The sequence below is a fragment of the Augochlora pura genome, chromosome 6 (assembly GCF_028453695.1).
Source record: "Augochlora pura isolate Apur16 chromosome 6, APUR_v2.2.1, whole genome shotgun sequence".
Classification (NCBI taxonomy): domain Eukaryota; kingdom Metazoa; phylum Arthropoda; class Insecta; order Hymenoptera; family Halictidae; genus Augochlora; species Augochlora pura.
This window is the reverse complement of record NC_135777.1, coordinates 22855780-22868945: the sequence shown is the minus strand read 5'-3', so window position 1 is coordinate 22868945 and position 13166 is coordinate 22855780. Positions and strand designations below refer to the sequence as shown.

The 13166-nt window shown below is 43.6% G+C and overlaps 1 protein-coding gene across 1 annotated transcript in view; it reads left to right on the top strand.

Moving 5' to 3' along the window:
• Nucleotides 1–13166, top strand: part of Syn1 (Syntrophin-like 1) — a 446350-nt gene that overhangs the window by 426015 nt on the left and 7169 nt on the right. The window contains exon 5 of the mRNA XM_078182643.1: nt 12664–12668. Within this exon, the coding sequence (XP_078038769.1) occupies nt 12664–12668 (5 nt within the window). The remainder of the gene's footprint in view (nt 1–12663; nt 12669–13166) is intronic.

Sequence of the window (13166 nt, the reverse complement as noted above, 5' to 3'; positions counted from 1 at the left end):
AGAGAGAGAGAGAGAGAACTAGAGTGTCAGATAGAGAGAGAGAGAGAGAGAACTAGAGTGTCAGATAGAGAGAGAGAGAGAGAGAGAGAACTAGAGTGTCAGATAGAGAGAGAGAGAGAGAACTAGAGTGTCAGATAGAGAGAGAGAGAGAGAGAGAGAGAGAGAGAGAGAGAGAGAGAGAAGCCTCTAGGGAGGCGGGCGATAATCTAGATTCCCGCAGAAGACAGAAGTCGCCGTTTCAGAGTCATTAATCTCGGCGCTCGCGGCCGGAACAATGGCCGGGAGCCGTTAAGTGTTTCCATTGAATCGCGAGGACCGGTCCGCGAAAATTCTTCGAGGAGCTACGACCCCACGGAGACACGGCTTTTTTAAATATCGCCCGCGAGCCGGACACCTGCGAGTCCCCCTCCGCGAACTTTTAATGAAAGTGTTCGCCGGTGAAACGAGAATCTCTGTTTAATAAAAGGAACTCCGAGGGCGCGTTTTCCTCTCGGAAACCTTCGGTTTCGAATTTATTACAATAATAACCAATATTATACAGTAACAACCTAGACAATTGCACAGAAATATTATCGCATAAATTATATTATTTAAAGGATTACTATAACAAAAAGACTACTGTAATAAAAAAAAAAGTAATGAAAGCATGAAATTGAAGTAAATTTCAGTAAATCGCGTCTTTTCACTTTTTGTCAGCGCAACGTCGATGGATTTTATTGTTCGTTTATATCCGTTAAATAAAGCATTCGAACGTTACAGAATTTTCCCGGCTTTCGGCGCACGGCCGGCGAAAGTGTTAAATATTCGGACGCGATAGACGGTTCTTTTCGGCGCCGGGCAAAGCTCCCGAATCCTCTAATTCGCCGCAAAAAGCGAGAAACTTTGCCAGTTTTTTGATTCCTGTAACACGGCTGAATTTTTCAGTTCCCTCCCCCCCACCGAACCGCTGAATTTTTCATTGCTTCCGGAACCATGAATTTTTTAATCCATCGAGCGCGGTCCGATTCGCTACGGCTTGTTCGAAAGCTCGCGCCGCGCTTTTTTTTTTTTTTTTTATTCGTTGCCTCTAAACTTATGAATTTTTTGGCTGTTCGAAACCTACGGATTTTGTAATTTCTACGTCGACAAATGTCGGGTCGTGTTTGCCGACGGAATATTCGAGTTTGGACGGAAAATGTTGTGTACTTTGGTACACGGATGTTTAAATGAACGGAGGGTGGTATAAATGTACATTTAACGTTAGGGCTATCGAGCCTTAAAAGAAGCCAATTATTTATTTATTTAAATAAATATTTAATTCTTTGCGACTGTATTAACTGGTATAAACTGGTTTGAATGAATTTTCATTGAACGTTCAGTAATATATAATATGCAAGATTAAGCAATTCTTTTTTAAGGTTTAAATATACGTAACATAATAATATTTTTTAAGTCAATATAAAAATAAGAAAAATGAACATATAGCTTTCGTGTCTTAGAATAGACATACGACTGCAAAGGGTTATATGGAAATTATTATATGAATGATTATAGAAATTAAAAATGATTATATTACTTATTATACAGATTAAAAATTATTACATGACTTATTACAAAAATTAAAACTTATTATACAATTTAAAAAGTATTACACAAGTGGTAGTACAAATTAAAAATTGTCTCACGAATTACCATACGAATCACAAATGGTTCCACAAAAATTATAAAAAAAGAAAAATACGAGTCGCCGGACAACATCGAAATAACGACTAACAACGTCCGAGAAAGTAGTTTAATTCTTGGAATCGTAGGCCCGCGCCGAAAACTTCGCGCGCGGGGTTGCGAAGCGAGAGAGAAGGGTGGGGGTAGCACAGCACCGCAGCGAAATTTATGGTCGTAGAGGCGCTTCAGGCCCGGGAGCCCTCCTTCTTCCATTTCGGGTTCTTTCGCAGTCGGCCGAAGGCAAAAGGAAGAGGGAGGGGGGAACGTCGACCGACAGCTACAAAGGAACCGGGAGGGCGCGCAGAAAAAGAGATATATTCGCCGTGTTCGGTAATTTATCGGAACGGGTCTCGGGGCCGCCGGTGATTCGAGAGATTCGCCGGACCGATCGAATATCGCCTCCGACGATCCCGGGGAATGCAAAACAACCGCGACCGGTTTTAGCCCGAGCCCCGTGATCTATGTCTCCGGGAAAACGTTGCTTTTGTCCGAGATTTAACACCTCCGCGTTTCGGAACAATCGCCTATCGGAAAGAAGCTTAAACCTTTGCACTCGAACGGTGACTCCGAGGTATCACTAGAATTATTCTATCACGTTCCAAAATCATTTTTATAACAATAAGATTTAGATTTGAAAAATTGTTGAGCAGTACAGTTCTAGATAATAGTTTTAGAAACGAAACGAGTCGCCTTTGTGGAAGTAAGTTTGCCGTAACCGTTGAATAGTTTATTGGAATGGTCCCGGCAATTATTCATCTTCGATTGCATAGCTTCGTTAGGAACAGAATTCCGCGCGATTTAATTACATTCGGATTCAATTTACCCTGTTAATCGCTGCTGGAATTCACTTTCCCGATTTAATTGCGTTTGTGTTTCAATTGCGTCACAAGTCGGCCACGTTGTGTTTCAATTACGCAATGTATTCAATTATTATTGTGTTATAATTATGTAATAAGAATTCCATATTGTGCTTTAATTAAACAAGAATTGAAATACGTTGTGTTTCAATTAAATAAGAATTGAACTATGTTTTTTTTTAAATTAAACAATAATTGATCCACGTTGTGTTTTAAATTAAATAAGAATTGAACTATGTTTTATTTAAATTAAACAATAATTGATCCACGTTGCATATAAATTAAACAATAATTGATCCACGTTGCATTTAAATTAAACAATAATTGAACCATGTTGCATATAAATTAAACAATATCTAAACCACATTGTACTTCAATTTTTGTTAATTAAATATAAATTACCCCACCTCCATGACAAAGAAGAAACTCCAAAAAATTCTCCAAAAGGGTTAACGTACACCGAAGCAGCAAAATCGTTAACGAATTCGTCGACGAGACAAAAATCGAAGCGCGTTCGCGCGAAACTTTTGGGGAACGGTGGGCCGCGAAAAACGCTGAATTTATCTTCGAATTAGGGGAACCGGCGCGGTCGGAAAGAAAGCGGAGAAGCAACAGTGAAGAGAGGGGGTAGTGATGGGGGGACGAAGCGGTGAACGGAGAGAGAGACCGGGAATGTAACCGAGCGGAAAGCGAGCCGAGCCGAGCGAAATACAAGTGAGTTACCGGTCAGACGCGAGTCACGGAGTGTGAAAGATGGGCTTTCGATAATCGAACGGTGAACCGGATCAATTAAACCCCCTCCCCGGAGGTGGGAGCGGGCATTAATTATTGAAGGTGTCGTCGACAGTTTCCTATCGCACGTGCGATCGAAGCGCAATATTCGGGACGAGTTCAGGATTTTCGCCCGCGGACTAGACGACCTCGTCTCTCTCTCTCTCTCTCTCCCTCTCTCTCTGTCTCTCCTTCCGTCCTCGTCTTTCCTCGATTTTCTCCGCCCCCCCTCGACCCTCTCTCCACACCCGTCGTTCGACTGCAATCCCGTTCCAACGATTTTCCAAACGGCGTCCCGCCGCGCGACGGATCGACCGCCACGAATCGGGCTCTCTCCCGTCTAAACAGAGGGTGTAATTTGTCGTGTAATCGGGCTCGAAACGAGGTTCGCGGCGACATTAACGGTATTATTAACTGGCACGCGATCACCACCTCCTCCCCCGACTACGGGAATATATTGATAAAATTACACGCCGGGAATACACACCCGTTGCTATTTCGACACACTGTTTAATACGGAATAACGATTAACGATCGATGCGGAAGAGGGAGGGCGGGGAGGGGAGGGGGGAGAAGCGACGAGAGTTCGAGGGGCTCGAGATTTCGAGCGAAATGTAGTCGGAATTGGATCCGGCCGTGGAATTCAGGGGCTGGTTTAATATAATATATATATGGGGTGGCACGGAAGTCGCTCGTTTTATGTATATTTTTGCGGTTTTGTGGATACTTTTTTGTAGGTTTGTCTGTAGTCTCGTCATTGGAGTTAGTTATTTATCTGTTTTATTTTTATATAAATTTGAGAAATATTATTGTGTTATTTATGTTTAAGTTTTGGAGAAGGATTGATAAATTTTATTTTTCCTAGTTGATGTGTATTATGTAGGCAAGATTATTTAATTATATTAATTTTTAGCTGAATGACATTTATATATTAACTTGGCGCGACCTCGAGGGGGTTAATTTGTAATTTGTTAATTTGTTCTTTACACTTTGTATTTATTTTATATTTTGTTATTTGAATTTTTTCTTAGATTTTATATATTTATATATTAGACAAGGATATAGGGTGTTTAAAAAATCTCTCGTCTATAGTTTTGTTATACAACTAACAAACTAGGAAAAGAGCATAGTGTATTAACTATTCATTTTTTATTTAGGGGTTAAACACACCCCTTCATCGCCTTCAATTTCGCTTCCACATTTCCCCCAAAATTCCGATCGCAGTTACATAATAAAACAATTCTTGCCCCTTTTCAAACAAATCGAACCAGTTCGCTAAAATTGTAAAATTGTCGCAAAACTCGCTGTCCCAGCGTCGAAACAACGACGGCAGCAGAGACGAGTCCTCTCGAACTCGTACCATCGACGGCACGTCCAACCGGATCGCAACATAATTCAGCCCTTCGGCCGCAGTCCGGCGCTCCATACGATTCCGCGTTATCGAATCGTTTAAATAGCCCGGCGTAATTAAATATGATATAGTATTCGTTGATGAAATTACCGAAGGAAATTGTTCCTCTGGCCGGACCGGCCGTTTCGCAAAATTCGCGAGTTAATGCGCGCGCGCGTGCGCGCACAGCCGGTCGCTAAACTCGTATTAAATATTATTAATAACGCGTATCGCGGCGGAAGACGTGTAATTAACAGGGAATTTTGTTGCTAATAATCGGCCGTCATTAATTCCTGAACAAATTTACAGCGCTGGACCTGGACGCGCTGTTGCTGCTGGCGACGACGTCCACGCGATACACAGAGAGTATAGACACACACAGAGAGCATAGAACACACACACACAGAGCATAGAACACACCCACGCACACGCATACATGCAGGTAAACGCAAACACACGCATATACGAAGGCGCGTACACGCGGAGAGTTTTCACCGGCGTTCTTTTCATTCGGAAAGTTCCCCGGCGTCCGCGCATTATACGACGCGCAATTTTATTTCACGCTTATTACTGACAAACAACTTGTTATCACGCCGGCCGAGGTGAGAGAGAGAGAGAGAGAGAGAGAGAGACCCGGCAAACCGCGCGCGCGGCCTCTCGCCCAATTATAACATTAACGACGAGCTTCAAAACAAGTTAACACGGTTTAACGGTGAGTTCCCCATTTTTTCCCGCCGATTATTCAACGGCGGAACACGCTCGCGGCCGCTGCCAACACCTGTACGGTAGCAGAGCCCCGCGTACCTGCGCGACCGGGCCGTGCAAAACCGCGCGTTGTAGAATCCGCTCTTTGGAAATCGAGTTTTCCGCTCGAGGGTTCATTATGCCGTAGCCATTTTCCACCGGACCTTGTTCGCGATTACACCGCGGCACATGCACGATTGAAAATTCAGTGGCCCGCTACTTAATTAACAAATTCGATTCTTCTCGCGTTCTCGAACTTTTAACGAGGCTTCCACCGCGTGCCCCTCCCCCGCCGCGATTTTACCACGGAAATTTCTATGGTTCAGACATTTTCTTGTTTCCGCGGGAACGAGGCGCGTGGAAATTTTTTACCGTCTCGCTCGAACCCTTTGAAACCTCGGACAAGGGATATTGTATTTTCAGGTTATGTGAGGTTATGTTCACGGTCGATTTGTGCTTGGATGGAATTTTTCTCTTTTGTTTGACGTATGGCAGGCTATTAATTAATTAAATTCTAAAGATATTATTTGTATTATATTTTATGTTGTACTATACTATACTGTGCTATGTTGGGCTAGGCGACACTATATTATATTATACTATACTGTGGTATGCTATGGCATGCTATATGCCATACTGTGCTATGCTATACTATGCTATGTTATGCTATGCTATGCTATTCTATACTATAATATACTATACCATACTTTACCATATATCAACACATTAAAATATTAACATGCCACAAAATAAAATACAGCAAACTACAAACAATACAATACACCATAAATATCGCCGTCATCCTCAGCTTAAAATGCCGTCATCCTCAATTTCCTTTGTCACAAACCAAAAAAAATCCGTCGTCCAGTGTTAAGATCGAAATAAATGCAGAGAGCGGAATAAAAGTTCGTGGAGACATTGAAACAGCCGAGGGTGGGGCATCACCCTTCCGTAAATAATTACCGGTGGTGGGGATGGGGCGAGCCGGCGAAGAACCGTAGAAGATGGCGGTGGTTAATGGTGGTGCGGTGTGGGATGGTGGTAGCGGTTGGGAAACGGCGGAGCACCGAAAAGCTATTTCCGGTCGAAGGGGTCCGGTATCGGGTGGGGAGGGCCCGGAGGAGCCACGAAATGGCCGACTTAAGGAAGTTTTACTGCGAGACAAACCGGAAGTGATTCGGCAACGACCGAAACACTTCTTTCTCGGACGGCCGCGAGGCGAGGCGGTCCTCCTCGGCAGGAGGAGGGGGAAAGGAAAGTTTGCTCCCTTTTGGCTTCCGCCTCCGTTCCTTTTCGCCGGGATTACGGGGCCTCGGACGAACATCCATTCTCGTTTAACGCCTTTATTTACCGACGGCTGCACCCCCTCTCTCTCTCTCTCTCTCTCCTTCTTTCTTTCTTTCTCTCTTGCATCCCCCGTCCCCCTTTTCCGCAGTTGTATACAGGGTGTTCGTTACGACGTTTCCTACGATTTTTGAGCCATTTCCACTGATACGAGGGAGAAACGTTTGCAATGAAAATTGACGAGTACTTTTAAGAGGTTAGAAAGTACAATGACAAAAATTTGGGAGAAGCATTTGTTCGATGGATAATGAGGGGTGAACTCTAAATTTATTTTATGATTGGATATATATGAAATAGTTGTTTTCACTGATTTTCAACGTAAAATATGTAGAAACATCGATATCACGAGCTGAAACGTCGTTTTCACGTATAATCAAGCCTAAATCGTCATATTTCTCTTCCGCTCTCCTTTTCTCCTTCACTTTTCCACTTTTCTCCCTTTTTCTCTCTTATCCTTTTTCTCTCTTCATTTCTCTATCTTTGCTCGCTCCTCCAAACTCTTCTTTTCCGGCCGGTTAGCCGGCGTCGAGCGTCGACGCTCGATTATCGATGGACAACGCCGGCAAATTGTCGATCCCCCGGAAATCCCCTCGCTTCGATCCCAGACTCCTCCTGTCCTCCTCCTCCTCATCCTCTTGCCTTCCGTCGATCCGCTTTCTTCGATCATCGTTTACATAGCCGGCTGACTGAACCTGATCCCGCGTCTCGAGCACGCGTTTATCTGGAATCCCCGCTCTAATCGGTCGACCTTTTCCCGGTTAGGGAAGAGAAGGTTTCCCCGGCTCGCGAGAGGATTTTTCCTACCGGGCTGCTGCGAACAGATCGGAGAACTGGCTCTTCGATTCGTTCGGTCGAAATTTCGGCGGTGCCGAGTCCTCGAATGCTCGTCGAGAGATTCGAGGATTATATTATTCGATGTCTTTCGATGCTCTTCGATGTCTTGCGATGTCTTTCGACGTTCTTCGATCCTCTTCGATGCTCTTCGTAGTTTTCGATGCTCAGACATGCCTCGGCTAGCGGAGATTGATCGTGCGATGTCGTTGAGAGGTTAGGAAGAATTTTTCCACCGTGCAAATCCACGAGGTTCGTGGAACAGATTAATAACCAGACGGTTGATTATTTAGTCTTTTGTTTTAGCTTTTTATTTATTTTGGACGAGACGAGTGACCTAAATTTTGACAAAAATTCCAAAGAATAATAGTAACAATTTTCTGCATTATCGTCATCATTATAATATTAATAATAACAAAAATTCTACAGTTATCGTCGTCATTATATTAATAATAACAATAATAATAAGACGACGACCAAGGAGAAGATAATATTAATAATAATAATATGAAGAAGAAGATTAGTCATAATTACAATCATAGCAGAAGAATAATAAAAATAAAAATAAAAATATAAAATGAAAAGATAAAACATATTTAAATACTCCATTTAACATTCGAATATTCTCTTAATAAACTGAAATAAAAAAAAGCGAAAAAAGGCGAGAATTATTCCGCAATTTTATTATCCCAAATAAATGTCATTCCACACAGATCTCATCTATATTATGTGTATAGAATCGTCCCGTACAACTGTACGAACGAAGCTCGAACGCGGTGATTAGAAAATCGAGAAACCCGTCGTCTTTTTCGTGAACGCGGGCCGGCCTCGCTTGGAAAGATCCGGTCGAGGGGCGGCGCAGGGGTTGCACAGAATCGTCGGATCATTACTATTCCCAGCCCGTTGGATCCATCGCGACGCGCGAGCCTTAATGCATTCGCTTCTCCCGTAATTCCCTCACGAAGTCCGCGCGCAATCGGCGTGCCCTCCCCCCACCCCACACCCCCGAAGCACCACGCTCCGCGTGCCCGCCTCGCGGAAACTTTCCCGTTTCGAGACATCGACTATCAGAAGTGGAAAACGTTCCCGGGCAACGGAGAATCCGTCGTCGAACGGGATCCACGGGGAACGCTCTCGAGGCACCCCGGATCGCACCCGCAGGAGCTCATACGTTATTCGTCGCGCGCTATCCCGTCCCCGGGATTCTAACGGGTGTCCCGCGAAACATCTGTCAATCCGCGTGATACGTTCGCGGCACGTCGAGAATCGGTGAAGCGGCGCACGGAGAGAGCTGTTCTCGCGAGGAAGCTACTGTCGAGATTCCGACTGGTTTTATAAATCGGAATCTTCTGTGGCGATTAAATTGTGGATCTTAGGTATTTGCAATAGAAATATTTAAATCGTTGTAGAGGTTGTTTTCGGGTTATGTTAAGGTTTTCTAAATTAAAATCGTTTCAAAATTTGAATAATTTTGAGACAGTTTGAGGCTATTTAAAATTGTGTTGCGGTGGGAATTTTTTAATGTAAATTAGCTGAAAATTAAGCTGAGAGTGTCTATTTTAAGATAGGGTAGGTTAGGTTAATAAATAAATGCGAGATCGTTTCAGGAAATTTAAAAATTCCAAGCTTTGATTTGCACGCAAACCACCCCATTATAAAGGAACACTTTAAGTCCATTTGAAGTTATATTCCGGTGGAAATTTTTCAATATAAATTAGCTTAAAATAAAGCTGAAAGTGTCTACTTTAAGATAGGGTAAATTATATTAACAAATAAATGCGAGATCGTTTCAGGAAATCGAAAAATTCCAAGCTCTGACTTAAACACAAAATCATCCCTTGGTCAAGGACCATTCTAAGCCCATTTTAAGCTGTATCCCTATTCGCCATTTTGAATTATACACTAATGATCGAACAAAAAAGAATATTACATTATTCCAACAGGCTTTCAACATTACACAAAAATTTTCAGAACCCTCCATCACCGCCGCCGATTTATTTAAAAAATAACTAAAAGCCGAAAGACATTTCCACCCCCATAGACAATTTTTATTTTACCATAATTAACTCTGGAAGTGAAATTCGTGGTTTATCAACACCGTCGGCAACGACTAGAAGAACACATTCCTCTCCGTGACGTATGCTGATGCACAGGAGGACGTCCCGTTCATTTTTTCGTGGCCGTTCTACGAAAAGTAGAGCAACGAACAAATTCGTTTCGCTCGCTGGCAGACATTTTATGGCGGCGATAAAGTAGAAACCGTGTGTCGTCGGTTCTTGTTAACGCAGACTGTTTTAATGAAGTGAAACTTGACGGTGCAACACCGTCGTGTCGTACACGCATCCGTGACACAGTTTTCCGCCGGCAGAAATTAACATTCGCTAACCGGCGTGTTCTACGCATAAAGCACGCTTACCTGGGAACACGGAGTGACGCGAGAGAAACAGAGAGAGAGAGAGAGAGATTGAAAGAGAGAGAGACAGAGAGAGAAATAGACTGACACAGAGAGAGAGAGAGAGAGAGAGAGAGAGAAATATGGAAAGAGAGAGAGAAAGAGAGAGAGAAAGAGAGAGTGAAATATGGAAAGAGAGAGAGAGACCAAGAGAGAGAAATATGAAAAAAGAGAGAGAGAAATATGGAAAGAGAGAAGCAGAGAGAGAGAGGGAGAGAGAGTGGCCGCGAAAGGGTAGATTACAAAGGGCCAGCCGCCGTCGCGTCGCAAATGGTTTCGTTTCATTGAAACGAGATTTTTAATGGCGCCAAGATTATTTCGAACAGCCTCTCGTCGGATTAGGGGATTACGGTGGGACGGGAGATTCGGCGGTTTAGCGGCGTAACAATTACCGGTACGGCACTTCGTTTCAATGAAAATTACATTCGACTGTGCTATTCAATTTCCGTTGAAAATTTCATTGGAACCCCGGAACACACGCCGCCCATTGGAATTTCAAGTCGACATAGAAATCGGTCGAAATATTTTTTCACTGTACCGGAGCGCGCCGGGAACAATAGAATTATTTCAAAGCTTTCGGATGAATTGAAGAAATAGGGGACGTAAATTATATTTCACTGGGATCATGGTGACGAGAATGTATGTATTCGTACGCGAAATCCGTGGTGCGGGATTTTAATGCGAGTTAGCTTAAAATTAAGCTGAGGGTGCCTATTTTAAGGTAGGGTAGGGCGGATTAATAAATAAATCCGAAATCATTTTAAGAAATTGAGAAATTCCAAACTTTGATTTAGACATAAACCACCCCATTGTACAGGATAGATTCAAGTTCATTTTCAATTGCATTCCCATTGGTGTTTTTAAATACAAATTAGCTTCAAATAAAGGTGAAAGTGTCTATTTTATTATAGGATAGATTAAATTTAGAAAAAAATATGAGCACATTTCGAGACATCGGAAAACCTAACCTCTAATGTAAACGTAAATCACCCGATTTTCAAGGGACACTTCAAGTCCATTTCAAGTTGTATTCCGATGCGAGTTTTTCAATAAAAATTAGCTTAAAATAAAGGTGAAAGTGTCCACTTCAAGATAGGATACATTACATTAACAAAAAAATACCAAATTATTTTAAAAAATCAAAAAATGTCAACAAAAAATAATTGCCCACTGCAGGGTTAGATACACCGGATAAAATAGTAACCGCAGGTATCGGCTGAACAAGTTCTCAGCAACGAATTGCGGAATTCTCAAAATCCTCGTCGTCGTCGTCAGTAGACGATGCGTTAGCAGTCTCCGCCGAGTTCCAATTCCGCCAGACAAAGAACTAGTTCACCTGGCAGCAGTCAACGTGTTCAAGATATCGCGAGAACCGGAGGACGGTCTCGCGAGCACGATGACGCAACGCAGACTGCGAGCCAAAGAGAAGGCGACAGAGAGAGAGAGAGAGAGAATGAGAGAGAGCTAGAGAGAGAAATAGAGAGAGCCAGAGAGAGTGAGAGAATGAGGGAGAGCTAGAGCAAGAGAAATTTATAGAATGCAAGAGAGAGTGAGAGACGGAGAGGAAGAGAGAGGGATAGAGGGATGGAGAATGCGTGGGTGGATGAGAAGTCGCGGTCTCGTATCGAGAGGGTTGAAGTGGGCCGGCTCGACACGTATCCACCGCGTCAGCGTGCCGAGAATTCTCTTCGAAGGTAAATTACCTCGTCATGCGATCCGGCCTCGATCGTAAAAATCGCTCGCGGCTTTATTGCCGCCCGTGACCGGCGCCGTGTTCGAGTTAGAAGGGCGGCGGACAGGGGGGGGGGGCGGTGGTTGCCTGCTAGCATCAGGCCGGACTTTTTCGAGCGGCGCGGCGCGAAATCCAGCGCGGCCCCGGCTGCAATCTGCCCGCTGACGAATGGTCCTGACGTACGCGCCGGCTCGCCGCGCGAGATTTATAGATTTTTTTCGGGGAGACACTGAAAAAATGCCGGCCCCGACGACGGCCGACCAGACCCGACCCGAAGGCGGGAACAAAAATAAAAATAACGTCAACGACGACGACGACGGCGACGGCGGTGATGCCGCGTCGCATAACGGCGCCGCGACGGGAAAAATGCCGAGATCCATCGGCCCGACGCGCAGAAAACCATGGCTTCCCTTGATGATCCCACGGATCACGGGATTTTCGCGGCCGGAAATTTCGAGCCGGTCCGACCACGATACCGGGCCATCGTAATTGATGATTCTTCCGGACGCTCGCACGCGCGACTGGATTACGATGTATCTACTGCCGCGGCCCGGTTTGATCGAGGGGGATCATCGGGAATTATGGTTTTGTTTCCATGCTTCGGCGGCGTTCTTTTATTGCGCCGTCCCGAAAGTGTTTCTATAGGGATTTACGTTGTTTATGGCCTTTTTAGCGGTTATTGTTGGCCGTGGGGGAAAATTGTTATGGCGCTGGATCCACTTGGCGGATCGGAAACTACCCCTCTGTAGAGGAACATTTTGAGTTCGTGAAAAGTTGTATTGCCATGGGAGTTTTTAGATGTGAATTGGCTTAAAATTAAGCTGGAAGTGTCTATTTTAAGATAGGGTAAATTAAATTAACAAATAAATGCGGGGTCGTTTCGAGAAATTTAAAAAATTCAACCTTTGATTTAATCGTAAACCACCCCTTTGGATAGGAACATTTCAAGTCAAGTTTAAACTGTATTCCGGTGGAAATTTTTTAATGAAAATTAGCTTAAAATTGAGCTGAAAGTGTCTACTTTAAGACAAGGTAGCTGAACATAAAAAATAGATACGAAATGTTTCCGAAAAATATAGAAATCCTGACCACTCGTTCGAGAGGTAAATCACTCAGTATTCGAGAATTTGGGATTCACGTTAATAATTCACTTATGACACCGCAGAGACAATTTTTAACAAGGAAAAAGATACTTGAAACGACCTCGGGAACCCTCTACTTCCCTATTGCGACTAACTTTTGATACACCTCTATAATTAACACTTTATCGAGCGGTCATTTGGTCGCAAAAATTTTCGTTTCTATTTTAATTTTATTTATCTTGTTAATCGCTGAAGGTATTTA